The 27,690-nt window shown below is 47.3% G+C and overlaps 1 protein-coding gene across 1 annotated transcript in view; it reads left to right on the top strand.

Moving 5' to 3' along the window:
- Nucleotides 1–27,270, top strand: part of NETO2 (neuropilin and tolloid like 2) — a 46,050-nt gene extending 18,780 nt beyond the window's left edge. The window contains exons 2-9 of the mRNA XM_040329503.1: nt 14,436–14,492; nt 15,640–15,780; nt 18,066–18,314; nt 19,444–19,488; nt 19,578–19,705; nt 20,885–21,113; nt 23,028–23,141; nt 26,579–27,270. Coding sequence (XP_040185437.1) covers nt 14,436–14,492; nt 15,640–15,780; nt 18,066–18,314; nt 19,444–19,488; nt 19,578–19,705; nt 20,885–21,113; nt 23,028–23,141; nt 26,579–27,159 — 1,544 coding nt within the window. The 3' untranslated portion in view covers nt 27,160–27,270. The remainder of the gene's footprint in view (nt 1–14,435; nt 14,493–15,639; nt 15,781–18,065; nt 18,315–19,443; nt 19,489–19,577; nt 19,706–20,884; nt 21,114–23,027; nt 23,142–26,578) is intronic.
- The last annotated feature ends 420 nt before the right edge of the window (nt 27,271–27,690 follow it).

The raw sequence follows: 27,690 nt of genomic DNA, 5'->3' as shown, positions 1-27,690 counted from the left end.
CAAATACCCCCGATACCTAAATAGAATACTTGAAAAACATACAGCCACCCCCCCCCCCGCCGCCGTAGCTGTAGTATTCCCGCTGCGCCGGGTATAGACACTCCCCCTTGCTCGGGATCTGTCCAATCCCGAGCAAGGGGGAGTGTCTATACGCGGCGCAGCAGGAATACTACAGCTATTCAAATGAAAGCTGTGATGTTCCCCGCACACTGTTTAACCCATGCGGTGGCGGCATCAAGGTATGGGGGACATGGCTGGATATAGGGGGGACATGGCTGCATATAGGGGGGACATGGCTGCATATAGGGGGGACATGGCTGGATTTATGGGGGACATGGCTGCATATAGGGGGGACATGGCTGGATTTATGGGGGACATGGCTGGATATAGGGGGGACATGGCTACATATAGGGGGGACATGGCTGGATTTATGGGGGACATTGCTGCATATAGGGGGGACATGGCTGCATATAGGGGGAACATGGCTGCATATAGGGGGGACATGGCTGCATATAGGGGGGACATGGCTGCATATGTGGGGGGACATGGCTGCATATGTGGGGGGACATGGCTGCATATGTGGGGGACATGGCTGCATATGTGGGGGGACATGGCTGCATATGTGGGGGGACATGGCTGCATATGTGGGGGGCCATGGCTGCATATGTGGGGGACATGGCTGCATATGTGGGGGGACATGGCTGCATATGTGGGGGGACATGGCTGCATATGTGGGGGACACGGCTGCATTTGTGGGGGGACATGGCTGCATTTGGGGACACATTTAAAAAAAAGTATTGGTATTCGGTATCGGCGAGTACTTGAAAAAAAGTATCGGTACTTGTACTCGGTCCTAAAAAAGTGGTATCGGGACAACCCTACTCACTATAATAAACACATTTTTCGGACACCTACACAAGGCGTTCGGTTCCAGTTTACTTGGCGGCTCCGACAATAAATCTAATCAGGAATTATAATTGAGTTTCTGTTTTCCAAAAGAGAACCGCGGCTCCGATCTGCCATCTTTCATTCCCATCGATTGAAAGTTTTGTCTCTAATTAAATGTTCTGAACCCAAGGAAGCGCCATTAATTCCCATTAAACCCGCAGTAATTGTTTCTATATTATTAAACTGCACAACTCATAACAGGCTACTGGAAGGCTCATCTCTTTAAAGACTTTGTAATAAAATGATAGAACGGCGGCGGGTCAGCTGTCTGGTGACAGTGTTGGGGAATAACTTTTGTAAGGAATTGTAAGACAGATGGGGGTGTCTAGGGAGAGCGTGGCTATGATACTGCTTGGCACGTATCATAGCCGCATATGCTTGCAAAAGCATAAAGGGATACGATCGAATGCTCTATTACATGAGTTGTGACAGTAGAACAGACTGCGATTAAAGTGTATGTAGCGCCCCCACCCCCCCCTATGGAGCCGACGGTGAAATGGGATCCCGCACATCCAGGCACACTGAATTTTCACAGTCACTTCAGAGTCAGAAAACAGTCCAGCACTTAGGGCCAGATTCACCAAAGAGATACGACGGCGTATCTCTGTTTCTATCTATGCGACTGATTCATAGAATCAGTTCCGCATAGATATCCAGAAGATCCGACAGGTGTAATTGTTTTACACTGTCGGATCTTAGGATGCAATACCGCGGCCGCCGCTGGGGGGAGTTTGCGTCGTAAACCAGCGTCGGGTATGAAAATTAGGAGTTACGGTGATTCCCGACGGATTTTCGCGTTCGCTACGCTGCCGCTAGTCTAGTTTCCCGTCGCAAAGTTAGTCGGTTTTTTGGTGCCTTAACTTTACGCAGCAATCGTATTGCTGTATAAAGTATGGCCGTCGTTCCCGCGTCGAAATTTAAAAAATAACGTCGTTTGCGTAAACCGTCCGGGAAATACCTAATTACGCTACGCGCGTCGCTGTTCAAAAAAATGACGTCACGGCGCGCAAAGCACAACGGGAATTACGGAACGGAGCATGCGCAGTAGGTCCGGCGCGGGAGCACACCTAATTTAAATGGCACACGCCCATTTGAATTGGCCCGCCTTGCGCCGGAGGCCGCCAGCGTAGGTTTTCATCGCAAGTGCTTGGTGAATCAGGCACTTGCGATGAAAACTTGCGGCGGTGTAACGTATCTACGATACGTTACGCCGCCGCAGTTCTACGTGAATCTGGCCCTTAGCTTTTTCTGTTTTATTGAGGGTATATAACTTGGATTGGGATTGGTAAATTATGATATGCCCGCTTGACTTCAAACAACTTGAGGGACAACTTCTCCTATATACAGTCTATATACAGTCTATATACACTCCTTGCTCCCTGCAGCACACTTGCTTGCAGAAAAACTTAACTGGGACACTGTTAGTGGATCTGACCAGACACTCAGCTACATCAAAGCAAAAGCCCTTTACAGGCAGGGCCCCTGGGCCTCTTGGTTGTGTAGCAAAGTCCAGTGTCCAGCTTACATTCCTACGGTGGCTACTGATCCCAGCACCACTCTTCAAGCACTGTCCGCCTGGCTGCCTCTTTCACTAGCTCTCCTAGCTACCGTATTTTTCGCCGTATAAGACGCTCCGGCATATAAGACGCACCCAATTTTAAAGGAGGAAAATCTTGAAAAAAAGATTCTGAACCAAATACTGTAGTAAAATATTTGCCCCCCACTCATCATCACCATCACACCACCCCCACATTAGTAATAGCCAGTAACATTGCCCCCACATTAGTAATAGCCAGTAACATTGCCCCCACATTAGTAATAGCCAGTAACATTGCCCCCACATAGTAATAATAGCCAGTAACATTGCCCCCACATTAGTAATAGCAGCCAGTAACATTGCCCCACATAGTAATAATAGCCAGTAACATTGCCCCCACATAGTAATAATAGCCAGTAACAGTGCCCCCACATAGTAATAATAGCCAGTAACATTGCCCCCACATTAGTAATAGCAGCCAGTAACATTGCCCCCACATTAGTGATAGCAGCCAGTAACATTGCCCCCACATTAGTAATAGCAGCCAGTAACATTGCCCCCACACTAGTAATAGCAGCCAGTAACATTGCCCCCACATAGTAATAACAGCCAGTAACATTGCCCCCACATTAGTAATAGCAGCCAGTATTGCCCCCACAACTCACTGTTGTTGCAGATGCATGGCAAGATCGCGGCGCGCGCTCTGCTAGGAATAAACAGATCCACGAGCAGAGCAGTGATGACGTCAGCGCGCCGGGTGTACTAAGATGGCCGACCGCTCCGGAGCTAGGCCAAAGCCGCGGTCTTTTCTAAGGCCGCGGAGGCGGTGCGTTCCGCGTAACGCGGATCGGTCAGGCGAAACCGTGTATTCGCCGTATAAGACGCACCAACTTTTTTCCCCCAGTTTTGGGGAAGAAAAAGTGCGTCTTATACGGCGAAAAATACGGTACTTCTCTACAGTCCTCCCAGACTAATCACTCAGCAGCCCACCCGGCTGACTTCTCAGGAGACCTTCTGGACATGTTGACCTGCTCCTGCTGTCCTTTCCTTGCTCCCGTGCCTCGAGGAAGGATTCCTCCATGTGTTGTAGAAGGTTCCTCCAGCACCTGAGCCCCAGGCCCCGAGGTCACCCCCCCCCCCCCCAGACTAGGGGGCACCCTCAAGGGCCACCCAAAGCCTCCTCAGCACTCCATCTCTATCTTCCACCCGGACCCGTGAGTATTTATGAGGTGGCCTGCCCCCTGCCAGCCCATTTTGGTGAAGATTGGCTGGGGCCCTCATCAATACTCCAAGCAGCTTCTCCTAGACTCCACCCTTTACTTTTGGAGGCTTCTCCAAGGTTCCATAAAGCAGGGGTGGGGGATTCATTACCATCAATAGAAAGGGGTGGGGGATTCATTACCATCAATGAAAGGGGTGGGGGATTCATTACCATCAATGAAAGGGGTGGGGGATTCATTACCATCTATAAAAAGGGGTGGCGGATTCATTACCACCAATGAAAGGGGTTGGGGGGATAAATTACCACCAACGAAAGGGTTGCTGGTATCAATTATCACTGCTACTGACCACCAAAGCGGTGGGGGGGGGGTATCACTACCACTGACCACCAATGACAGGGGGGAGGGAGGTCATTATTGCTGCCACTATCCTTGCTCCTAGACTCGAGTTTTGTACAGATAGTTCTACGGAATGGAAATGCGATCGTAACCCATTCCCTCATGCAAGAATGCAGCAAGACTTACCGGGGGGTGGGCAGTATATACTATATACCACCAGGGGGTGATACTGGGCAAAGTGCTAAGAACCCTTCAGGCATTTATTCATTGGAAGACCAAGAGGCGTCCCCGCTCAGCAAACCCCTGGTGGATATTTCAGGATCTTCATCGGCCTTTCTACTTGTAGTCTCCTTGTTCGTTTTCTATCAGTGTTGCATAGATATCACTTTTATCTTTTCCACCACCTTTAATAAACGTCACAAACCTATAAGAGCGCCGCGTCGGCTCTTCTATCCCATGCGACGATGAAAAGTATAATGTGGGATGAAAAGATTGCGGAGGGTAATGCGGGGACGGCGGCGGCACAATGCGGGGACGGCGACACTCGGGATTCTCGCTCCCTGTAATGTGAACGTTCCGGGCGGCAGATTGATTTCATAATACACTCCATCACCCGGCGCCGGCAAAGTGAATGATTCTCTCTTAAGGGTGACATTTCTCCGCCACATTACCGCCACCTCAATAGTCCATCAAATTTGTTTTTTTCGTGAAACGCGCCTGACATTTACCTTGCTCCTGACGTTTAATAAAATAAATGAGGAACAAAATCCCGAGTGCTGAAGAGATAAAAATGAATTTCTCCCTGTCTGGTGCATGGCCCGCCAATGAGAATGAACCCTTCGGCACGCGGGCCGCCAATGAGAATTAACCCTTCGGTACGCGGGCCCGCCAATGAGAATGAACCCTTCGGTACACGGGCCCGCCAATGAGAATTAACCCTTCGGTACGCGGGCCCACCAATGAGAATGAACCCTTCGGTACGCGGGCCCGCCAATGAGAATTAACCCTTCGGTACGTGGGCCCGCCAATGAGAATGAACCATTCGGTACGCAGGCCCGCCAATGAGAATGAACCCTTCGGTACGTGGGCCCGCCAATGAGAATGAACCCTTCGGTACGCAGGCCCGCCAATGAGAATTAACCCTTCGGTACGCGGGCCCGCCAATGAGAATTAACCCTTCGATACGCGGGCCCGCCAATGAGAATTAACCCTTCGGTACGCAGGCCCACCAATGAGAATTAACCCTTCGGTACGCGGGCCCACCAATGAGAATGAACCCTTCGTTACACGGGCCAGCCAATGAGGGCCCCACCGTTTCTCTATGAGAGAAACTGAAAAAGTCGTAAATGCTATAAAAAAGCGAAAATCTGATATCTTTCTCCGTACTCTCAGTAATTTAATATCTGGAGTCACTCAGAAAGAGATTGCGGTGAGCATCACTGGCGCGTCTCTTTCCTCCGGATCAGACAATGTTCTGGAGGACTCAGTGGGATGTTGGGGACGGGGGGTTGCGGAGCGTTTCTATGATCGCAATAGTTGGCGGAGGCTTCGCACGCGCCGCGCGTCGGATGAGAAATGAGACGCAGAAGCACGACGGGCAGAAAATTCCAGAACGCTCCCAACAGGAAGCCACTAACCATGAGAATTACCATCGGCGTCGGGAACTAAGAGCCACAGGACGCCAGCACCGAGGTTCTCCTCTCATCGCCTTAAAAAAAAAACACACCTTTGCCGCTCCTCGGCGGCCTGCGCACCGATCGATTCCATTTGAAAGAGAAACAATCTATTCTTTTTAATGCGGCTTCTGCAGCAACGCCCCCCAAAAATCAAGAAAAATCGCAAGTTCCTCCCCCATGTCTTCATGTCCATTGTTTCCGAAATCTCTGGGCTAGATTCAGGTAGCAGATACGTAAACTCAAATCTGCGCCGTCGTATCTGTACGCCGATTCTCAAAGCCAGATACCTTAAAAAAATAGGCTTCCTCCACCGACGTAACTTGAATACGGCGGCGTATAATTGTGTGCAATTTTACACTGGCCGCTAGGGGCGCTTCCGTTCTTTTCGGCGTAGAATATAAAAAATGACCTAGATACGCCGATTCACAAACGTATGTACGGCCGGCGCAATTTATTTACGTCGTTTACATTAGGCTTTTTCGGCGTAAGGTTACTCCTGCTATTAGGAGGCGCAGCCAATGTTAAGTATGGACGTCTTTCCCACTTCGATATTTGAATTTTTTACGTCGTATGCGAATAGGGTTGGACGTAATTTACGTTCACGTTGAAAGCAATGACGATTTACGGCGGAATTTCGAGCATGCGCACTGGGATTCTTTCACGAACGGCGCATGCGCCGCTCGTAAAAAAACGTAAAATACGCGGGGGGCAACATTATTTAAATAAAATACGCCCCCTCATCATCATTTGAATTGGACGTGCTTACGCCGGCCCCATTTACGCTACACTGCCGTAAGTTAGGGGGCAAGTGCTTTGTGAATACAGCACTTGCCTCTCAAACTTACGGCGGCGTAGCATAAATACGATACGCTGCGCCGCCGTACGAATGGGCGCAGCTACGTGAATCTAGCCTTCTGACTTTGGTGTTGAAACTGAACTCCGGGGAGAGATACAGATTATTGCAGCTCGGCGATCATTAATACATCATTAACCACTTGCCTACCGGGCACTTTTACCCCCTTCCTGCCCAGGCCAAATTTTCAGCTCTCAGCGCTGTCGCACTTTGAATGGCAATTGCGCGGTCGTGCGACACTGTACCCATATGACATTTTTATTATTTTTCCCCACAGATAGAGCTTTCTATTGGTGGTTTTTAACCACTTAAGGACCCCTTTCACGTCGATATACGTCGGCAGAATTGGCACGGCTGGGCACAATCACGTACCGCGATCGGTCACCGGAGCTGAAGAACGGGGAGAGGTGTGTGCAGGGCCGCCATCGGGAATTTTGGTGCCCCTTACACAGCTTCAGGCATGGGCCCCCTGGAGCAGAGAACCGGGGGGGGGGGGGCACCTAAAATTAAGAAGCGGGGGGGCTGCCGCAAATTGAGTAGGGGGGGGGCCCTTTACAAAAATTTTCATTTTGGATAGAATAATGGAGGGTTATAACCCCCGTCAGGGGGGGGGGGTGCTTGCCCCCCCTTGCCCCTACCTGCAGACGCCCCTGAATCCTGAATTTCAGGGTGCAGTCCCATCACCCCCCAAAAAAAACACCAGCCACCACTGCAAAGGGGAAACTGCACCCTGAAATGCGTTACCATGCCATACCATCTGTGCCCTCTCTAGGAGATATCTGCCACCTGCTGAACAACTTTAAGACCCCTTTCACACTGCTGGCGCGGCCATATTTTGGTTTCTTGTGCGCCTTAAAAGTCCCACAATCCTCCTTTCCTTATTATGTATCTATTAAAGGGATGTGGCGCTGTACAATGATTTTTCAATAGCCAAGCCCAAAAAAATTATTTTCTTCTCCGTTCTTATCAAATCTAGAAAACATTGGCTGGACTTATGCCGCGTACACACGATCTGAAAATCCGACAAGAAAACCGTAGATCTTTTTTCCGATGGAATCTTGGCTCAAACCTGTCTTGCATACACACGGTCACACCAAATTCCGACCGTCAAGAACGCAGTGACGTGCAACACAATGGCGAGCCGAGCCGAGAAAAATTAAGTTCAATGCTTCCGAGCATGCGTCGACTTGCTTCAGAGCATGCGTGTTTTTTTTGTGCGTTGGAATTGCATACAGACGATCGGAATTTCCTCCTTGTTGGAAGATTTGAGAACCAGAATTTTCCGGAAATTCCGATTGAGCCTACAGACAGTCGGAATTTCCGACCAAAAGCTCACATGGGATTTTTCTTGTCGGAATTTCCGATCGTGTGTTTTCGCGGCGTAGGTCTTGAAAGAGATATAAATAGAGTCGGACCTCCCAGCAGCGTCGTAGCTGACATCAGCACCTATAAATCGACCCCTTAGCGCGTAAAAAAACTGGCCGCTTGACTGCTAGAATCACTCAGCTTCACCAACGATCTCATGAAATACCGGTTAACAGATTAGACCGTTACCGCGAAATTGTTTCAGTCAGCAATTCCATGATCTATACCTCCCTGAGCGTGACGCCTCCACACGTGATTTATACCGGACCCCTGAGAGATCACCTTCAAATCCATAAAACACCGCTGTTTGATTACAATCCGATAAACAACCCGGACGCGACAAGCTTTCTGATCAATGCACTTAATCTAATTAATGGGAACCCAAAACTGTTGGTGTTTACCATAAACACTTTAAAGAAGTCACAAAAAAACAATGGGAGGATAGGGAATGGGGATTATAACGGTGCCTAAGGAATTATAGACTATGGCCCGGATTCACGAAACACTTACGCTGACGTATCTACTGATACGCCGCGTAAGTGCACGGATGCGCCGTCGTATCTCTGCGCCTGATTCTGCAAGTAAGATACGCCTGAAATTTGGCTTCATACGACCGACGTAAGTTTCCTACGCCGTCGTATCTTGGGCGCATATTTACGCTGACCGCAAGGGGCGCTTCCATTGATTTACGCGTTGAATATGTAAATGACCTATATACGCCGATTCACGAACGTACTTGCGCCCTTCGCCTTTGTATTTTACGTCGTTTACGTAGTACTACGTGAATAGGAATGGGTGTAGGTTACGTTCAGTGATTCAACGTATCTTAGGTGTTCGTTCCGACGTGATTCTAAGCATGCACACTGGCAAGCGTCCACGGGACGGCGCATGCGCCGTTCGTTCAGCCCCTCATTTGCATGGGGTCATGCTTCATTTTAATTAGGGTTGTCCCGATACCACTTTTTTAGGACCGAGTACAAGTACCGATACTTTTTTTCAAGTAGTCGCCGATACCGAATACCGATATTTTTTTAAAATGTGTCCCCAAATGCAGCCATGTCCCCCCCATATGCAGCCATGTCCCCCACATATGCAGCCATGTCCCTCTAGCCATGTCCCTCACATATGCAGCCATGTCCCTCTAGCCATGTCCCTCACATATGCAGCCATGTCCCTCTAGCCATGTCCCTCACATATGCAGCCATGTCCCTCTAGCCATGTCCCTCACATATGCAGCAATGTCCCTCTAGCCATGTCCCTCACATATGCAGCCATGTCCCTCTAGCCATGTCCCTCACATATGCAGCCATGTCCCTCTAGCCATGTCCCTCACATATGCAGCAATGTCCCTCTAGCCATGTCCCTCACATATGCAGCAATGTCCCTCTAGCCATGTCCCTCACATATGCAGCCATGTCCCTCACATATGCAGCAATGTCCCTCTAGCCATGTCCCTCACATATGCAGCAATGTCCCTCTAGCCATGTCCCTCGATGCGGCGGCAGCGGCGGGGGGGGGGGGGGGGGGGGGGGGGGGAAAGTATTCTATTTAGGTATCAGGGGTATTTGCGCGAGTACGAGTACTCCCGCAAATACTCGGTATCGGTCCCGATACCGATACTGGTATCGGTATCTGGACAACCCTAATTTTAATGTTTCACGCCTACTTCCTTCCTACTTAGAATTAAGTGGATTTACGACCAATTTACGCTACGCCGGCGCAACGTAGGGAGCAAGTGCTTTGTGAATTCTGTTCTTGCCTCTTTGTGTTACGTCGGCGTAGCGCATATGAGATGCGCTACGCCCGCACAAATATACGCCGTTCTACGTGAATCCGGGCCAAAATTTAAAAGATTTACCGTATATACTCGAATATAAGCCAACCCAAATATAAGCAGAGGCACCTAATTTTATCACAAAAAAATGGAAAAACGTATTGACTCGACTATAAGCCTAGGGTGTCCATCTGCATGCCTCACTGTGCCCATACCTCACTGTGCCCATGCCACACTGTGCCCATGCATCACTATGCCCATGCATCACTGTGCATCACTGTGCCCATGCCTCACTGTGCCTCACTGTGTCCATGCCTCACTGTGTCCATGCCTCACTGTGTCCATGCCTCACTGTGCCCATGACTAGACTTACATTTTAACATAGGAGTATATAGAAGGGGTGCCCGGCTTTGAAAAATCGGTGCTCCCCGGCCGTAGGGGTGGGGCTATATGGGTGACAAGTTTGGTGAAATGTGCTGAAAAACTTGGCTTATACTCGAGTATATACGGTAAATTTTATTTCATACAAAAAGGTATATAAGATAAACATACAAAACATATACCGGTGCGTAAAAACAACAGAGCAATATAATACAGATAATACTGGCCAAGGTATTAACGGCCTGCAGAGGTTACAAAATGTTGGCTCCCTACATGTTTCGCCAAATATTGGCTTCTTTAGGGGAAATAGTGGTAACCTGTATATGTAAATACATGAAACATGAAGGGAGTCGCCTAGGCGGTCCCTGGGCGGAAGAACGAAGTGGGACAGGAAGTCCCACTCCTACCAAAGCCCCCACTCCCCACCCAAAAAAATGACATGCCAAATGTGGCATGTAAGGAGATGATGAGTGCTTAGAGCGGAAGTTCCACTTTTGGGTGGAACTCCGCTTTAATGACCAATATGGAAGCACACAAAAGGAGCCAAGGTTGACTTTCTCACTACCAAGCAAGTAAAGCTTGATTCCACCCTCCCTCACTTGCTGAGACTTCTAGTTGGGCTTTTGATGTGATGGGCAACCTTGCTGACCAATAGGAAGGCACACAAGTACAGATCCAAGCTTGACGTTCACAGTACCAAGCAAGTAAAATTTTATGCCACCCTCTTCCACTGCCTGAGACTTCTAGTTGGGTTTTTAGTGTGATAGGCAACCTTGGTGACCAATAGGAAGGCACACAAGTACAGATCCAAGCTTGACGTTCACAGTACCAAGCAAGTAAAGCTTGATTCCACCCGCCCTCACTTGCTGAGACTTCTAGTTGGGCTTTTGATGTGATGGGCAACCTTCCTGACCAATAGGAAGGCACACAAGTACAGATCCAAGCTTGACGTTCACAGTACAAAGCAAGTAAAGCTTGATTCCACCCTCCCTCACTTGCTGAGACTTCTAGTTGGGCTTTTAGTGTGATAGGCAACCTTGGTGACCAATAGGAAGGCACACAAGTACAGATCCAAGCTTGACGTTCACAGAACCAAGCAAGTAAAACTTGATGCCACCCTCTTCCACTGCCTAAGCCTTCTAGTTGGGCTTTTGATGTGATGGGCAACCATGCTGACCAATAGGAAGGCACACAAGTACAGATCCAAGCTTGACGTCCACAGTACCAAGCAAGTAAAACTTGATGCCACCCTCTTCCACTGCCTGAGCCTTCTAGTTGGGCTTTTGATGTGATGGGCAACCTTGCTGACCAATAGGAAGGCACAAGGCTATTGTGTCAAGCTCGACTTCCACAGTAATTGTCTCCATTTAGGAAATATCTCCAGTTACCCATAACTCTGTTCTACCAAACGTTTTGATGCATGCTTATGCGCTCAGCCTCCACTCTTCTATTGCAGGGAGTGAATTGGATGTGACCTGGCACACACACTTTGACCTACATGGCGACCTCTGTCCCTAAATTGATTATTAGAAAAGGAGAACTACAGGACTTTAAATGAGGCACCGCCATGCAAAATAAGAACAAGGTCAACACAAAATTGAAATTAAAATACGTGATTTAGTATTACAATTAGATTTTTAAGAAAAACATTGTATAAAAGAAATCAGTTGAGAAACATATAATAAGAACAGGTAACTCTTGGCGTCTAGGGGCACTCTACGCGTTTCTTGGCATTTCAGCTATTCTTTAAGAGTCTAATGATGTAAAATACTAGAAAGGGAAATGAATAATGGTTAATGATGATGCCCTCTAAATAAGGGAGGGTAAAGAGATTCATATCCCAACAAAATGGGGACAAGTAAAAGACTTAGGGCCAGATTCTTAAACAAGATACGCCGTCGTATCTCTAAGTTGCACGGTCGTATCTATGCGCCTGATTCTAATGCCCCGTACACACCATCACTTTATGTGATGAAAAAAAATGAAGTTTTTAAAAACGTCACTTTAATTGACCGTGTGTGGGGGAAAACGTTGTTTTATGTCTTCTAAAAAACGACCAAAAAAAATTGAAGCATGCTTCAATTTTATGTGTCGTTTTTCAAAACGTCAACTTTTACTTCACAGAAATTGACCGTGTGTAGCAAAAACGTCGTTTAAAACGACGTTTTTTCATCCGCGCATGCCCAGAAGCTACTTATGAAGCGAGCTTCAATGGAAAAACGTGGTGGAACGTAACCTCGCTTTGCTAGAACATTGTGAGAAAAACGATGGTGTGTAGGCAACTTCGTCTTTGAAAATTGAAGTTTCAAAAACGTAATTTTTTACTTCACAGAAAATGTCGTTTTTTTTCATCACATAAAGTGATGGTGTGTATGCGGCATTAGAATCAGTTACGCATAGATTTCCCGTAGATCCGACTGGCGTAACTGTGGTACACCGTCGTATCGTAAATGCACATTAACGCTGGCCGCTAGGTGGCGCTTCCGTCGAATTCCGCGTAGAGTATGCAAATTAGCTAGATACGCGAATTCCCAAACGTACGCCCGGCCGACGCAGTAAAGTTACGCTGTTTACGTTAGGCTTTTCCCGGCGTATAGTTACCCCTGCTATATGGTGGCGTAAGTGCGGCGTACCAATGTTAAGTATGGCCGTCGTTCCCGCGTCGAAAATTTGAAAAAGTTACGTCGTTTGCGTAAGTCGTCCGTGAATGGGGCTGGACGTCATTTACGTTCACGCCGAAACCAATGACGTCCTTGCGGCGTACTTTGGAGCAATGCACACTGGGAAATTCCACGGACGGCGCATGCGCCGTTCGGGAAAAACGTCAATCACGTCGGGTCACAGTACATTTACATAAAACATGCCCCCCTGATCCAAATTTGAATTAGGCGGTCTTACGCCGGCCGATTTACGCTACGCCGCCGCAACTTACGGAGCAAGTGCTTTGAGAATACAGCACTTGCCCGTCTAAGTTGCGGAGGCGTAACGTAAATCTTTCCCTGAGACCGGAAAGTTATTTCAAGAGTTCCCCTGTGTTGAAAAGGTTGAGAAAGGCTCTTCTATTGTTTTATCGCCTGACCAGTTTTAATTGTCCATGTATACAACAAGCTTAAAGGGGTTGTAAAGCTAATGCCCTGTGCATACGATCGGAAATTCCGCCAGCAAAAGTCCGATGTGAGCTTTTGCATGGAAATTCTGACCGTGTGTAGCAATTCGGACGCGCAAAATTCTGACGCATGCTCGGAAGCATTAAACGTAATTTTCACGGCTCGTCGTAGTGTTGTACGTCACTGCGTTCTTGTAGGTCAAAAAGCTTGAGTGGAATTCCGTCTGAAAAAACATCCAAAGTTTTTCCGCCGAAAAATCCGATCGTGTATACGCAGGGCCGATCCGCACTATGAAAGCCGCTTAGGGCCCTGCAAAGCTGCGGAGGGCCCCCCAAATTAGTAGAGGCCCCGCCTCGTGAGAAGTAATTTTCGACCCCTCACTCCGCTTCTCAATTTGCTGGCTGCATGGGAGAAGAGGTAAGAAGTCAGCATCCCCCGCTTCTCACTTTAATGTAATTTGTAATTTCCGACAGCAGAACACCCCCTCCCCCCGCTTCTCAACATTAATCTTTAATGTGACAGGTCACTGTCGACAGCGCCCCCCGCTTCTCAACTTTAATGCGACATGTAATTTTGCTTAGGGCCCCAGGGAGGTCAGGATCGGCACTGTGTGTACGCGGCATTAGTGTTTTTTCACCTTAATGCATCCTATGTATTAAGGTAAAAAAACACCTTGCACTGTCCGGTCCCCTGAGGCCCCGTTTTACTTACCTGAGCCCCGAACTTCCCTGGGCGCGATCCTGCGTCGTTTTCCAAATGGCTTGTCGGCTCTTCATTGGATAGATTGATAGCAGCGCAGCCATTGGCCATCAAATCAAATGATGCGGCACGCCGGGGGGGGGGGGGGGCAGGGCAGGTCCGAGTCACACACTCGGCGGCTATGGTAACCCCCTCAGAGGGGGTTAGATCTTGCAGGGAGGAGCCAAAACAGCCGCCGTGGGACCCCAGACGAGGACGTTAGGGGCCACTCTGTGCAAAACGAACTGCACAGTGGAGGTAAGTATGACATGTTTGTTATTTAAAAAATAAATAAATGAACCTTTAGTGTCCCTTTAATGACTGCTGAGCAATTTCATCACATGAGTGATTTTGTAGCCGTGATTTGTAGCAGTGAAATAGCATCCTTGTTATGGGAAAAATAAAAGACAGTCAATAAAAGGCCTGCGTCATATCGTTTTTTTAAGTTTCCCAAAAGATCACTTTAATATCTGCATTTCTTTTTTTTCTCTTCGTAGTTCTCCTGATTACTATACTGGTGGTAGAAGGGATCGCTGTGGCTCAGAGGACACAAGGTATGTACATTGCCAGTTCACATCTCCTGCTGGGACTGATGCCGCGTACACACGATCATTTTTCGGCATGAAAGAAACGTCGTTTTTCAAAAACGTCATTTAAAATGATGGTGTGTGGGCTTCACAGCATTTTTCAGGTTCTGAAAAACGACAAAAAAAAAAATTCGAACATGCTGCATTTTTTAACATCGTTTTAAACTATGTCGTTTTTCGGGTTGTAAAAAATGATCGTGTGTGGGCTAAAACGACGTAAAAAAACAGCGCATGCTCAGAAGCAAGTTATGAGACGGGAGCGCTCGTTCTGGTAAAACTACCGTTCATAATGGAGTAAGCACATTCATCACGCTGTAACAGACGGAAAAGCGCGAATCGTCTTTTACTAACACGAAATCAGCTAAAAGCAGCCCAAAGGCGAATGGAACTTCCCTTTGCATGAATCTATCTATTGGTGATATGGAGGTGGCAGGAGAGAGGGGGCGGCGCCCGTGCGCTCCTTATGGACGCACCTCCACTGGTAAAGGCACCTTGCAGCCTCCAGCAGTCTTTTCTCCTTTACTTTCTTGCAGCACTTTATCCTTTAAGGTGGTTGGTAAAAAGAGAGAGAGAGGAGCAGGGCTCAAGTCCTGCGGGAACGCGTGGGAACGGAGTTCCTGCACTTTTTTCACAGCAGGAACGCAGTTCCCTTTGCAGGACTAGAGCAGCCGAGCCGCCCGAGCCAATCCTTCACTAAGCGGCGATGCCCAGCTCGAGTCACTGTCAGGGGCAGGCGAACCTTAGTAACCCTTTATGTTACTGGCCGCTTCCTGTATATGGATTCATCGGGTAGTGTGCGGGTATTCCATCACTTCCTCGATGCCGCAGTGTCTCCTGGGAGCTTTTATCATTGTTCCCAGGAGACATTGCGGAGGTCTGCCGCGAGTTATCGCGGGATTTAGAAAGAACTTGCTTAAAGGTACAGTGGATCGAAAAAAAACAAAAACATGCGGTTTAGTAATTATGCATATGAGCGTATCATTTTTTTTTGGTGGGGGAGTGGATCTTGGGTGGGAGTTCCCACACTATTTTCCCCAGGACTTGACCCCTGGAGAGGAGCCTATATAAAGGGACATTGTCATTCCTTTAGGTAATATATTTGTATTTATTTCAGATGGTGCGGTAATGGGAGCGAAACACATCCCTGTGACCCAGTGCGGAAGCTGGGTCAGAACTAGTAATGGAGGACACTTTGCATCCCCAAATTTTCCCAACACTTATCCTCCGAACAAAGAATGTGTCTATATATTAGAAGGTGAGTGAAATGTTTCTCTCTCTCTCTCTTTTAGAATCTTATATTCCTGCGTGCAATCCTTTTTTTAGAGGTGTATTGATTTAATTTTTTTAATGGATCCTCAAAGCCTGTCCACCTGCCAAAAACTGCAACTGCCTCACCAAGGGAGGTTGCACCCCTTTGGTCCATGTATGCTTGTTGGGGGGTGCCATGTATTACATTGTGAATGCAGCCTTATGGGGAGATGATTTCGGGATTCATTGTGTAGCGCTCACCCCCGAATGGGCCACTGGATTTAGCCAAGTTCTTTCCTATATAGTTCAGAGGCAACAGTTCCCTCAACCTGGCTCAATAATCAGTCTAGGGCAGTGATGGGGAACCTTGGCACTCCAGATGTTTTGGAACTACATTTCCCATGATGCTCCTGCACTCTGCAGTGTAGTTGAGCATCATGGGAAATGTAGTTCCAAAACATCTGGGGTGCCAAGGTTCGCAATCACTGGTCTAGGGCAGTGTTGCCAACCTACCAGATTGTTTCTACTGACATTTCACAAAAGTTACTAAATTACATTTTTAGGGGCACATTTTAGTATTTAGGCTACAAACAAGTACGCTAGGCAAATAGCAATGTGATTTAAGGTAGATATTAAGGTAAAAAAACATATTTTTGTTATTTTCGATATTATCAGGGCAAATTATTTAGTTACATCACCCCCTGCCCTCATCCCCCTCTGCCACCAACACCCCCTGCCTTCACCCCCCTCTGCGGTGCCACAATCTCCCCCTGCCTCCAATCTCCCTCTGCCTCCAATCACCCCCTGCCTCCATCGTCCCCTGCCTCCATCCCCCTCTGCGGTGCCACCAACAACCCCTGTCTTCATCCCCACCCTCTGCAATGCCACCCTTCCCCTCTGCGGTGCCACCAACACCCCCTGCCTCCTATTTCCCCCAGGCCCTCTGCCTCCAATCACCCCCTGCCTCTATCATCCCCTGCCTCCATCCCCCTCTGCGGTGCCACCAACAACCCCTGTCTCCATCCCCACCCTCTGCAATGCCACCCTCCCCCTCTGCGGTGCCACCAACACCCCCTGCCTCCAATCACCCCCTGCCTCCTATTTCCCCCAATCACCCTCTGCCTCTATCGTCCCCTGCCCCCATCCCCCTCTGCAGTGCCACCAACAACCCCGGTCTCCTTCCCCCACCCTCTGCGGTGCCACCATCTCCCTCTGCGGTGCCACCAACACCCCCTGCCTCCAATCACCCCCTGCCACTAACACCCCCTGCCTCCAATCTCCCCCTGCCTCCATCCCCTTCTGCGGTGCCACCGCAGCCACCAACCCCCCTGCCTCCATTCACCCCCTGCCTCCAATCTCCATGCGCTGTTCCAAGCCGAACTGATCTCGGCTATTTTTAGCCAACCATTGGCTTCTTCAGGAGATTTTTAGAAATACTACATGTAAAATCACAAAAAATTGAGAAAACAATACACAAGTCAAAGAAACATAAAGGTTCAATCTGGGCATTTGAACAATGCATCAAAAACACATTATTACTATGTTAAATTCCTTAAAGACAGCCCTGCCTGGGAGGCTCGCTCCAAGGGGAGAGAAGGGGAGAGAGCCATGAACAATCTTGAGATCAGGGCTAACAATCTCTATCCATAGCTGGGGACCATGGGGATTGCACCTCAGTAATCAAACTCTACTCACAGACCTGTTTAGAGAGATCCAGAATTTGAGGGTTCTGTCCATAGTACCAATGTTGTCTAGCAGCCAGTCCTGGATGGCTCCAGGCGCAAGCAGCCCTCTGAAGCATCAGCAGTCCTCAGGTAAGTAGGACCAGACACTAACTCCTCTGCGCAGGCCTCAGCCTATTTACCCCCTTCCTTGATCCCTATGGATTGGTCAACAGGTAGTAAATATTCCAGCTGAGGATTTGAATCCTCCTGCCCCAAGCTCTGGAAGTTTCTCAACAGAACTAGGGAGAAGCAATCAATCCCAGATCCTATGGAGCCACAGCAGACCAAAACAGACAATCCCACATCCCTGACTACAGAGTGAGCCAAAAAATAAACTTCCCCAGGACCTAACTAGAGGGCGCTACATCTGTATTGTGCCTGGAAAGGGCTTCACATAATTTAATAAGCAGACCTTACATTTGGGTGCAAGGTCCCTTAGAGAAACTTGTGTGCTGTGTATGATATGGCATTGGTTAAAGATATTTTATGGTTCCCATTGAATTTATTATAACTGTAATTACAAAGTGATAACACTACATTGTAACACTGTTGGGTTTTCATCCTTCAGCTGCTCCTCGCCAAAGAATTGAACTGACCTTTGATGAGCCCTACCACATAGAGCCTTCTTTCGAATGTCGCTTTGATCACCTAGAAGTACGAGACGGTCCATTTGGCTTCTCCCCGCTCATCGATCGGTACTGCGGGATTCGGAGTCCCACGGCAATCAGATCGACGGGGCGCTTTATGTGGATTAAGTTCACCTCCGATGAAGAGCTGGAAGGCCTGGGGTTCCGAGCGAAATATTCCTTCATCCCAGGTATGGAGACCAGGGAACCAAGGGCTTGTTCTGCTACATGCTTCCAATACTCGCTAAATTATGAGCCAACATAAGAGTTGTCCAGTATATAGAGGTTTGTAACAATGGTAGAGAGGCTGTATGTCATCTGATCCTAGAGCAAGTCAAAGACTGCGACAGGCTGAATGCACAACTTGGATCCACAAAATGGATATTTCAGTAAATTAACTCAATGGCGTTACTAGGGTTGGTGTGACCTGGTGCGATAAACCGTCACCCCCATCCTCCCCATTGGGCTCTCTCCTGTGTAGCCTGCCACAGTGCCCTGGAGTTAAGTATGTTAAGTGTGGCCGTCGTTCCCGCGTCGTTTTTTTGCGTAAGTCGTCCGTAAATAGGGATGGACCTAACTCACGTCTAAGTTCAAAAAATGACGTTGTTGCGACATCATTTAGCGCAATGCACGGCGGGAAATTTAGGAACGACGCATGCGCATTTCATTCGGCGCGGGGATGCGCTTCATTTAAATGAAACCCGCCCCCAACCCGCCCAATTTGAAATCCGCCGCCAGAAATACACTACGCCGCCGTAACTTACGGCGCGAAATCGCTAAGGATTCGAAAATGCGCCAGGAAAGGTACGGCGGCGTAGTGTATCTCTGATACACTGCGCCGTTCTACATGTATGTGGATCTGGCCCTTAATATCTGACATAACTTTTCAAGGAAAATAAACACTTGGAATATATACCTTCACACATGCATACATAGATAAAGAATATAAAAACAATATAAAAATATAAAAGAAATTAAAAGAATATAAGAAGAGAAAACATTTCAGTGGTTCTAATAAAAGAATTAGCTTAACACAAAATAGGAATTTTACTATCATCCATCACAGCATGCTCGAAATGATTTTGAAACATGTGCGAAAGCTTCCACGGCATAGGTAGGGTGAAGCAAGATGGCGGCGGCTATGACGTCACTGCGTTCTTTCCTTTCAAGAGAACCGCGGTTCTTTTGAAAGGACAGTCAGTACACTCCGGCGGCAAGAGTTTTCCTGACGAGATTCTCGGACGTGTGTACTAGGCCTCAGTGTATTAAATTTAAAGCAATAAATAAACAGAGCTTGATATGATTTGTATTTTCTTGCAGACCCGGACTTCAGCTATCTCGGGGGTATCCTAAGCCCAATACCAGGTCTGTATGAGGTTTTTTTTCGGAGCCTATTTTTCTGTTAATGAAAATCCTTTGTTGTTCTGCTGACCACCTTCCTTTGCTTTCTTCAGACTGTCAGTTCGAGTTATCAGGACCAGATGGAATTATCCGATCTAGCCAGGTGGAACAGGGGGATAAACTGAAGGCCGGTCAGGCTGTGGACTGCATATGGACTATAAAGGCAACACCGAAAGCTAAGGTGAGACTGTCGGAAGGCTTGAGGATTTTAAAGAGATGTGCCTTTAATAAATTTTAAGCAGTGTATGATCCGATTGTACAATCTACGTCTAGTTTTCTTCTTTTTTTTTTATCCAACAAAGATTTTTTATTGAAAATGCAGCAGCCAACAATACATGTCAATGTAATTCATAGCGGAAACACACCCGCCACTGTGCCGGTTCACACAGGGGCAACCCGACTTACAGCGTGACTTTGTAAGGTGATTTGGAGACAACTTCGACGCGAAGTCCAGGACAGGCGACTTTGGCTGTGGCCAATCACAGAATAATCAGCTCTGTGGGAGAAAGGGCTTTGCCTGGGTAAACTATTTTCATAGTGATGCACCGATATATCGGTGGCCGATACATATCGGCCGAAAACAGCTGTTTTGGGGAAATGCCGAAACAGCTTTAAAATTGCTGATAATGAATAGTGGCTGCAGAACGGTAAAACACATACTGAAATTGTCTCCGCTCTGCTTGCACACAGCCCCGCCTGCTCCTAACCACGCTATGATAAACAGAATGCCGGTCTAATGCTGAGATGTGTGGGGTTAGGAGGAGGTGGGGGTGTGTGCGAGCAGAGCGGAGACAGTTTCAGCATACGGGCGGCGGTGAGTTGCTTTCTTTTCTACCAGCCATCCGTCCTCCCTGTCCCCGTCCCCCACATCACATACCTCCCTCCGGCTGGCTATATCTTCGGGACTCTGTCCCCTGCCCCTCCCTCCTCCTCCCCACGGCTGCCTAGTTTGGCTACTGTCCCTGACGCCAATCCACTCCTGAGGTGACAGGGTTAATAAAGAGAACCTGTCACCTCCAATTGCTATCACACAGGGAATTATTTTCTCCTGTGTGATAGCAATAAAGTTAAGTGTAAAAAAAAAAAAGAAATAATAATTAAATTAATAAAATAAGTAATTAAAAATTAAAGAATAAGAAAAATAATATTAAAGATAAGAAAATTATACAAAAATAAAAAAGTAAAACGTCAAACTACAAAAAAGTTAAAAAAAAAAGAAACAAGAGGCAGGAATTCAGTGACATCTCACCAATAAAAAAAAATTGTCAGGTTGGTTCAACTCTCCAACGCCTACCAGACCAGATACTGAAATATTAATTTTGTGGTAGACTGACCCTTTACTGATCATCTTTTCCTCCAGATCTATTTGCGATTTTTGGACTACCAAATGGAACATTCCAATGAGTGCAAGCGCAACTTTGTGGCGGTCTATGATGGAAGCAGCTCCATAGAGAACCTCAAAGCCAAGTTCTGTAGCACTGTGGCCAATGACGTCATGCTGCAGACCGGAACGGGGGTGGTCCGAATGTGGGCAGATGAAGGAAGCCGGCTCAGCAGATTCCGAATGCTCTTTACATCATTTGTGGAACGTGAGTATGCTGGATAAATTGTTACCCATACTGCATTGCCTTATGGTGGAATTATGGCACCTCTGATTACATACATTATAACTTCAAAAGCATGTGGTCACTCAAAATTTGTTTAAAGAGGAGCTCCAGTCTCCCCCCTAAAAATTAAAAGTCAGCAGCTACAAATACTGGCCCAGATTCAGGTAGATCCACGCAATATTTGCGTGGGCAAAGAGCAAAGATTTTTCTCTGCGCCCACGCAAATATTTCGATTTGCCCGCGATTCACGGAGCAGTAGCTCCGTAAATTGCGCGGGCGCTATGCTAATTAGCCCTGCGTAAGGGCGCCTAATGTAAATGATCCCGCCGGGGGCGGGAATCATTTAAATTAGGCGCGCTCCCGCGCCGAGCGAACAGCGCATGCTCTGTCGGGAAACTTTCACGACGTGCATTGCGGCAAATGACGTCGCAAGGACGTCATTTGCTTCTAAGTGAACGTGAATGGCGTCCAGCGCCATTCACGAATCACTTACGTAAACGACGTGAAATTTAAATTTCACGAGCGGGAAGCGCAGCTATACTTTAGCATTGGCTGCCCCTGCTATTAGCAGGAGCAACCTTGCGCTAAAGTTGCCGTACGGAAACTCCGTACCTTGCGTGCCCAGGGCCCGCGCAACTTTTGTGAATCGGTGGTAGTATGCAATTTGCATACTATACGCCGATCACAATGGCCGCGCCCCCTAGCGGCCAACGCAAGAATGCAGCCTGAGATATGAAGGCATAAGGAGGCTTATGTCTGTCATATCTTAGGCTGCAGTCGGTGTAACGAGGTTCCTGAATCAGGAGCACTCGTTACACCGGAGCAAGTAAGCACTTGCGCCGCGCAACCTATGGTTGCGCGGGCGCAAGTGCTTCTTGAATCTGGGCCACTGTGTGATGGACTCCGGACACCCTGTTGGGTATTTCCACCAAGAAGCTGCTTCCCAAGTCCTGGAACATGAGAAAAATGGATCTGGCTATAGAAACCCCAAGGACCAGACAACACCAGTCTTGGAGTACACCAGAAAATGGACTGCTTTGATTTTAGAGACACACAGAATTTATACAGCAAACCTTCAGATAAGGGATACTTCCATTATTTCAGACAAAGGTCACCTTACACAATAGAGCTAGTCCTATTATCATAACAATGACCTCCTTAGACAGCATAAGAAGTCACAAGGAATTAGTGACCAGCCCTGTCTGGATAACTTAAGAACACATTATAACACATAGTTTCCCAGGCCATGGTTCTCCTGCAGCCAAGTCCGTGATATACTGTATCTGCTGACTTTTATTATAAGGACACTTACCTGTCCAGGGATCCAGCTCTGTTGGCACCCAAATTGATTCTTCAATCGGCTTCAGGTCAGGGCACCAGCATCTTAACCCGGAGCTCCACCCAAAAGGGGAAGTTCTGCTTTATGGCAGCCTCCCCCCTCCTCTGCATTACTTGGCATGTAATTTTAGAAGGTGGGGGGTGCAAGTACCTTGTCTTACGGTCGGAATGCCTAGGCAATCCAAGCAAAGGTTCTCCTTCCCCCTTCCTCCCCGCAGTCTTCTGTGTCCATTTACAAAGAGCCAGGTTGCACATGCGCAGTGAGCAACTGGCTGTGAAGCCTAAAGCCAGCTGGCCACAGTTAGGATGCCAGCGCCGGGAACACAGGAACTAGCCTGGGTGAGTGTGGCGCTGGATCCCTGAACAGGTAAGTGTCCATTTATTAAAAGTCAGCAGCTATAGGAATTGTAGCTGCCGACCTGTGATGTGTCCTGGAAGGGGGTGAGAGTAAACTTCCGCTTGGATCGCCGTGCAAATAAGCGGAATTTCCCCTTTTAAGTGTTTCAGTTGAAGAGTGCAGTTGATGTTACAGCATACGTGTTTTTTCTTTTTTTCTAGCTCCGTGTGGGGAAAACACCTTCTTCTGTCACAGTAACATGTGCATTAACAACTCCCTGGTCTGTAATGGCATACAGAACTGTGCCTACCCCTGGGATGAAAACCACTGCAGAGGTGAGAGCCATGGATTTTTTACGCTGGAATTTGTAGTCAAGGATGTCCCGGTGGGGAAGTTTCCCTTAATTTCATGTCCAGGAGGTGCAATAAGAAGTGAGAGAAAATTTCTGCAAACTGATCAGAATTCCTCTCTTAGGTGACACCGAAACTGGTGTTCCCTCTGTGTCCTGGTCGGTGTCTCAGTCTTGGTCACAAATAGAGAGGGCCTAATGCATAAGTGTAATCGAGGAAACGCCCCCCAATATTTATGCGAAAAAATAAAAGCTCATAACCCCAATCGTATTCTGCGATCCACCAATCAAAACCTTGTCCACATACCCAAAACCAGATACAAGTCCAAAGGAGATCGAAGGTTTGCAGTCCAGGGACCCCGACTGTGAAACACTCTACCAACCACCATCCGATTGGAGTTGGACCACTTGGCCTTCAGGAGAAAGATTAAAACCCATCTCTTCTGAGCTCAAAGGGTTTCACTCACGGAATGGATACAGCGCCCAGAGGCGATTCAGTTCGCATGTGTTGCGCTATATACGTTTTTCACTCACTCACTCAGGGCAATCCTCCCCAGAAGGAGAAATTCTCAGGTTGAAGAAAGTATTTTCTTGAACACAGGCATTTCAAAAAGTCCCACCATTGTCACCATGCTGATGACTACTGATAGTACTTTAAAATAACATGTATACCAACATTACATGAGTTTATTATAGATATGAATGATAATACAATTCAAAAATTCTCAGGTTAAAAGAAGTGTTTTCCTAAAAACAGGAATTTCATAAAGTGCCACCATTGTGACGACTATCAATGTCCAGTCCATGATGTTTTCACCTCTTTACATCAGTAATTGGCTGGCCTAGGAACCACTAGAGAGGCTGCAGAGGCAATCACTCCATAAAACACGCCTTTTTTTAATGTACACCCCACTGTCAGTGAACATTACCCAGGAAAGTGACCACTCCAACCCTCCCACTGAGCACCACAATTTGTGAGAAGATCCTGGACTTTATAAAGAATATCACAATGGGGAAATTTCCCTTCACTTTTTGTCTAGGAGATTCAACAGAAAATTTCTGCAAACTGATTTGAATGCCTCTACTAGACAGCTGTCACCAAAACAGGTATTCCCCTGGTGTCTCAGTGACAATGGTCACCAGGAAAAATAGAGAAGGTGGTTCTCAATAGAGAGGCCACAGACAGTCCTAAAAACGTGCCACTCTATATCTCCCCCCCCAAAAAAAGCAAGATTTTGCCTTAGATACACTTTAGTGACTCAGTGTGTCACGGTTAGGGGTCAGGCTCGGAGACCAGTAGAGAGGCTCCCACTGACCAGTTGGATAAGCAAGCAAGTTGGTCACCCTGGTGGATCACATGGGCTTACCTGAAGTGGGGGGGTCTAAGAACTAACCAGTATTCACCAGAGCTCCTGATGGTGGAGATGGGTTTTGCTGCGTGTTAGTACCAGGTCACAGTCCTCAGGATCGCCCCACCAGGAGGGATGCAAGCCGGGGTCCAGTAGTAGATATAGCAGGTAGGGATCAGGCAGAAGTGTAGTCAGTAAGCAAACCAAGGATCAGTAACAAGTGTTTGAAGGTGGGGATCAAGCAGAAGCGTAGTGGAGGAACAAGCCAAAGGTCAGTAACGAGTGGCAGCAAAGATACGAAGGGCAGCAGGAGTGACAAGAGCAAGATTTTGGCTGGATAGAGCACAATAATCCGGCGGTGTTCGCTAAGTGTAAATGCATTTTTACAAAAAGTTAAAAAAATATATATATATTTTTAAAGAGGAACTGCAGTCTGCTCACATAATTTCTAATATAAACATCTTTGCCATTCTGAAGCTTCGTTCCAACCACTTTGCATATTATTTTATATATACCGTGATTCTATACTTGCCATTAATGCTGCAGAAATCTTCCCCAACTAAGTCTGGCTGCAGCCATTTTAACTGTGGGCAGCTGAAGCCACTGCCTGTTCACTTCCTGGATTTACACAGAGGCACACCTCCAGCTTTGCAGCCCTGCAGCTTTCATTGGCCCTCTTAGGACTCATCCTCCCTTCATTCCTTCCTTCCTGGCAAACTCGTACAACAGTGATATCATAAGCCTAGGCTAATGACCAGACAAGAAACAGGAAGTGGGCTGTAAAAGGTATTTAGTGGCAGAAAAAAAAAGTTTTACTATCCAAAGTTAAAACAACAACAAGGGCAGAAGATTTAATAGATGGAAAGTTGAAAAAATAACTGAAGGTCCGCTATAAGAAAGTTTATGATTTTGTGTGTGGCCGCAGGTTGGAAACCCCTGATTTAGATCCTCTAAGGCACAGGTGTCAAATACAAGGCCTGCGGGCTGAATACAGCCCTCCAGGCCATTTCATGTGGCCCTCGCACTTCTCCTGCAGCTGCAGGAGAGCTCCAGCCCTCTTTTGGTCCTATGCCAGATCCTTACTTTCTTCTTTCAAGCAATGCATCCAGCTTCTCCCCAGCAGCAGCATAAGGAAAGGGGGGTGCACTGTGATGTAAGGGAGAGTGGGGGACTCAACTTCTGAGGGTGGGGGGGCTCTTGACATCTAATGTAAGCGGGAGGGGATGCGCTGGACATCTAATCTTACAGATACAACCAGCCCTTTTGAGGGCAATCATAACGCTGATGCGGCCCACGATGAAATCGAGCTTGACACCTCTGCTCTAAGGAAATTACAAAAACATACATGTAGGTAGATTCACAAAGAGTTAGGCCGGCTTATCAGTAGATAAGCCGACCTAACTCTGAATCTACGCCGGCGTTTGTTTAAGTGTATGCTCAAACAGAGATACGCTTAAACAAAGCTAAGATAGGCCGGCTTGCGCCGTTCTATCTTAGCTTGCAATTTTTTGGATGGCCGCTAGGTGGCGCTTCCATTGCGGCCGGCGTAGATTATGTAAATTAGCTTTTACGCCGATTCCCAAATGTACGCGCGCCCGCCGCACTCGATTAACGTAGTTTCCTATGAGGTGGAATAACAATGCTAAAGTATGGGCGCCGTTCCCGCCGCGAGGTTCGAATTTTTTACGTCGTTTGCGTAAGTCGTCCGCGAATCGGGAGTTACGTCGTTTACGTCCGCGTCAAAATCAATAGGCCCGTATGGCCTACTTAGCCGCAATGCGCAAAAAAATTGAGGTCAAGCCTCATTTCCATACAACACACCCCCCTCCAAGTCATTTGAATTAGGCGCCCTTACGCCCGCTCGTTTTAGGCTACACCGCCGTAGATTAGCAGGTAAGTGGTTTGAAAATCACTACTAGCCTAGTTAATTTACGGCGGTGTAGCCTAAAAAGGCTAGGCTAGGCCGCCCTAAAGTTAGGCCAATGTACGTGAATCTACCTAATAGAGCGCATTAATGGCTGGGCTTTGTTCATTTATGTCTAAGTGCCTAATTATTTATTTATTTTGGTTGCAGAAAGAAAAGAAGCTGGACTGTTTGAGCAAATTACCAAGACCCATGGGACCATTATTGGGATCACCTCTGGAATTGTCTTGGTCCTTCTCATAATTTCCATTCTGGTCCAAGTCAAACAGCCCCGTAAAAAGATCATGGCCCGCAGCAAGACCACGTTCAACAAGACCGGTTTCCAGGAGGTTTTCGACCCACCTCACTACGAGCTCTTCTCCCTCCGGGACAAAGAGATTTCCGCCGATTTAGCCGACTTGTCCGAAGAACTGGAAAACTACCAAAAAACGAGGCGCTCCTCTGCCACGTCTCGGTGTATTCACGATCACCACTGCGGTTCCCAAACGGCCACTCTGAAACACAGCAGGACCAACCTGAGCTCCATGGAACTTCCGTTTCGCAATGATTTTGCCCAGCCGCAGCCCATGAAAACGTTTAACAGTACCTTCAAGAAAAGCACGTACGCGTTCAAACAGTCCCACGACTGTGCCGAAGGCATGGAAGACCGGGTCATGGAGGAGATCCCTTGTGAAATTTACGCAAGAGGTCGAGAGGATTGTTCTCAGGGTTCAATATCAATTGACTTTTAACCTCTTCACAGAATTGGAAAAAAAATTAAATAAAAAAATGAAGGTTTCGTTAAATAAAAGTGATCTATTTTTGAGACAATCCTCAACAAAAATGACAGAGTTTTTTTTTTTCTAGAGACTTGAAGTTGAGACTCAACTAGGTGTGAAGAATTGTAAGATAAAGCTCTCTATTTTTCGAGCAGGGATCACGATACGTGAGCGTTTGCATGGCATCGATAATCTGTATTATTAGGATTCTATATAAACTGCACTCACAAGTTACAGAAGAAGACACATGGATTGAAGTCGTCATTATGAATTTTTTTACTTTTTATTTTCGTTTTGGCCTTTTATGTTTTTACACTCAATAGAAGTTTGTTTACCTTCCAACAAAAAAAATGTTCTAGGATTATTCATGGTGCTACAGTAGTGGGAAAGAAGTTAAAACTCTGTCTTATATTTAGTCACTCATTGCCAAGAAACTCACAATCTACCCATCTTGTTTATTGTACTCAAATTGGCCCATTTGGAGGTTGATGAGATTACCGTCAA

Source organism: Rana temporaria, chromosome 11 (genome assembly GCF_905171775.1).
Source record: "Rana temporaria chromosome 11, aRanTem1.1, whole genome shotgun sequence".
NCBI classification, from domain to species: domain Eukaryota; kingdom Metazoa; phylum Chordata; class Amphibia; order Anura; family Ranidae; genus Rana; species Rana temporaria.
The sequence above is the reverse complement of the archived record's forward strand: the minus strand, read 5'-3'. Positions and strand labels throughout refer to the sequence as shown.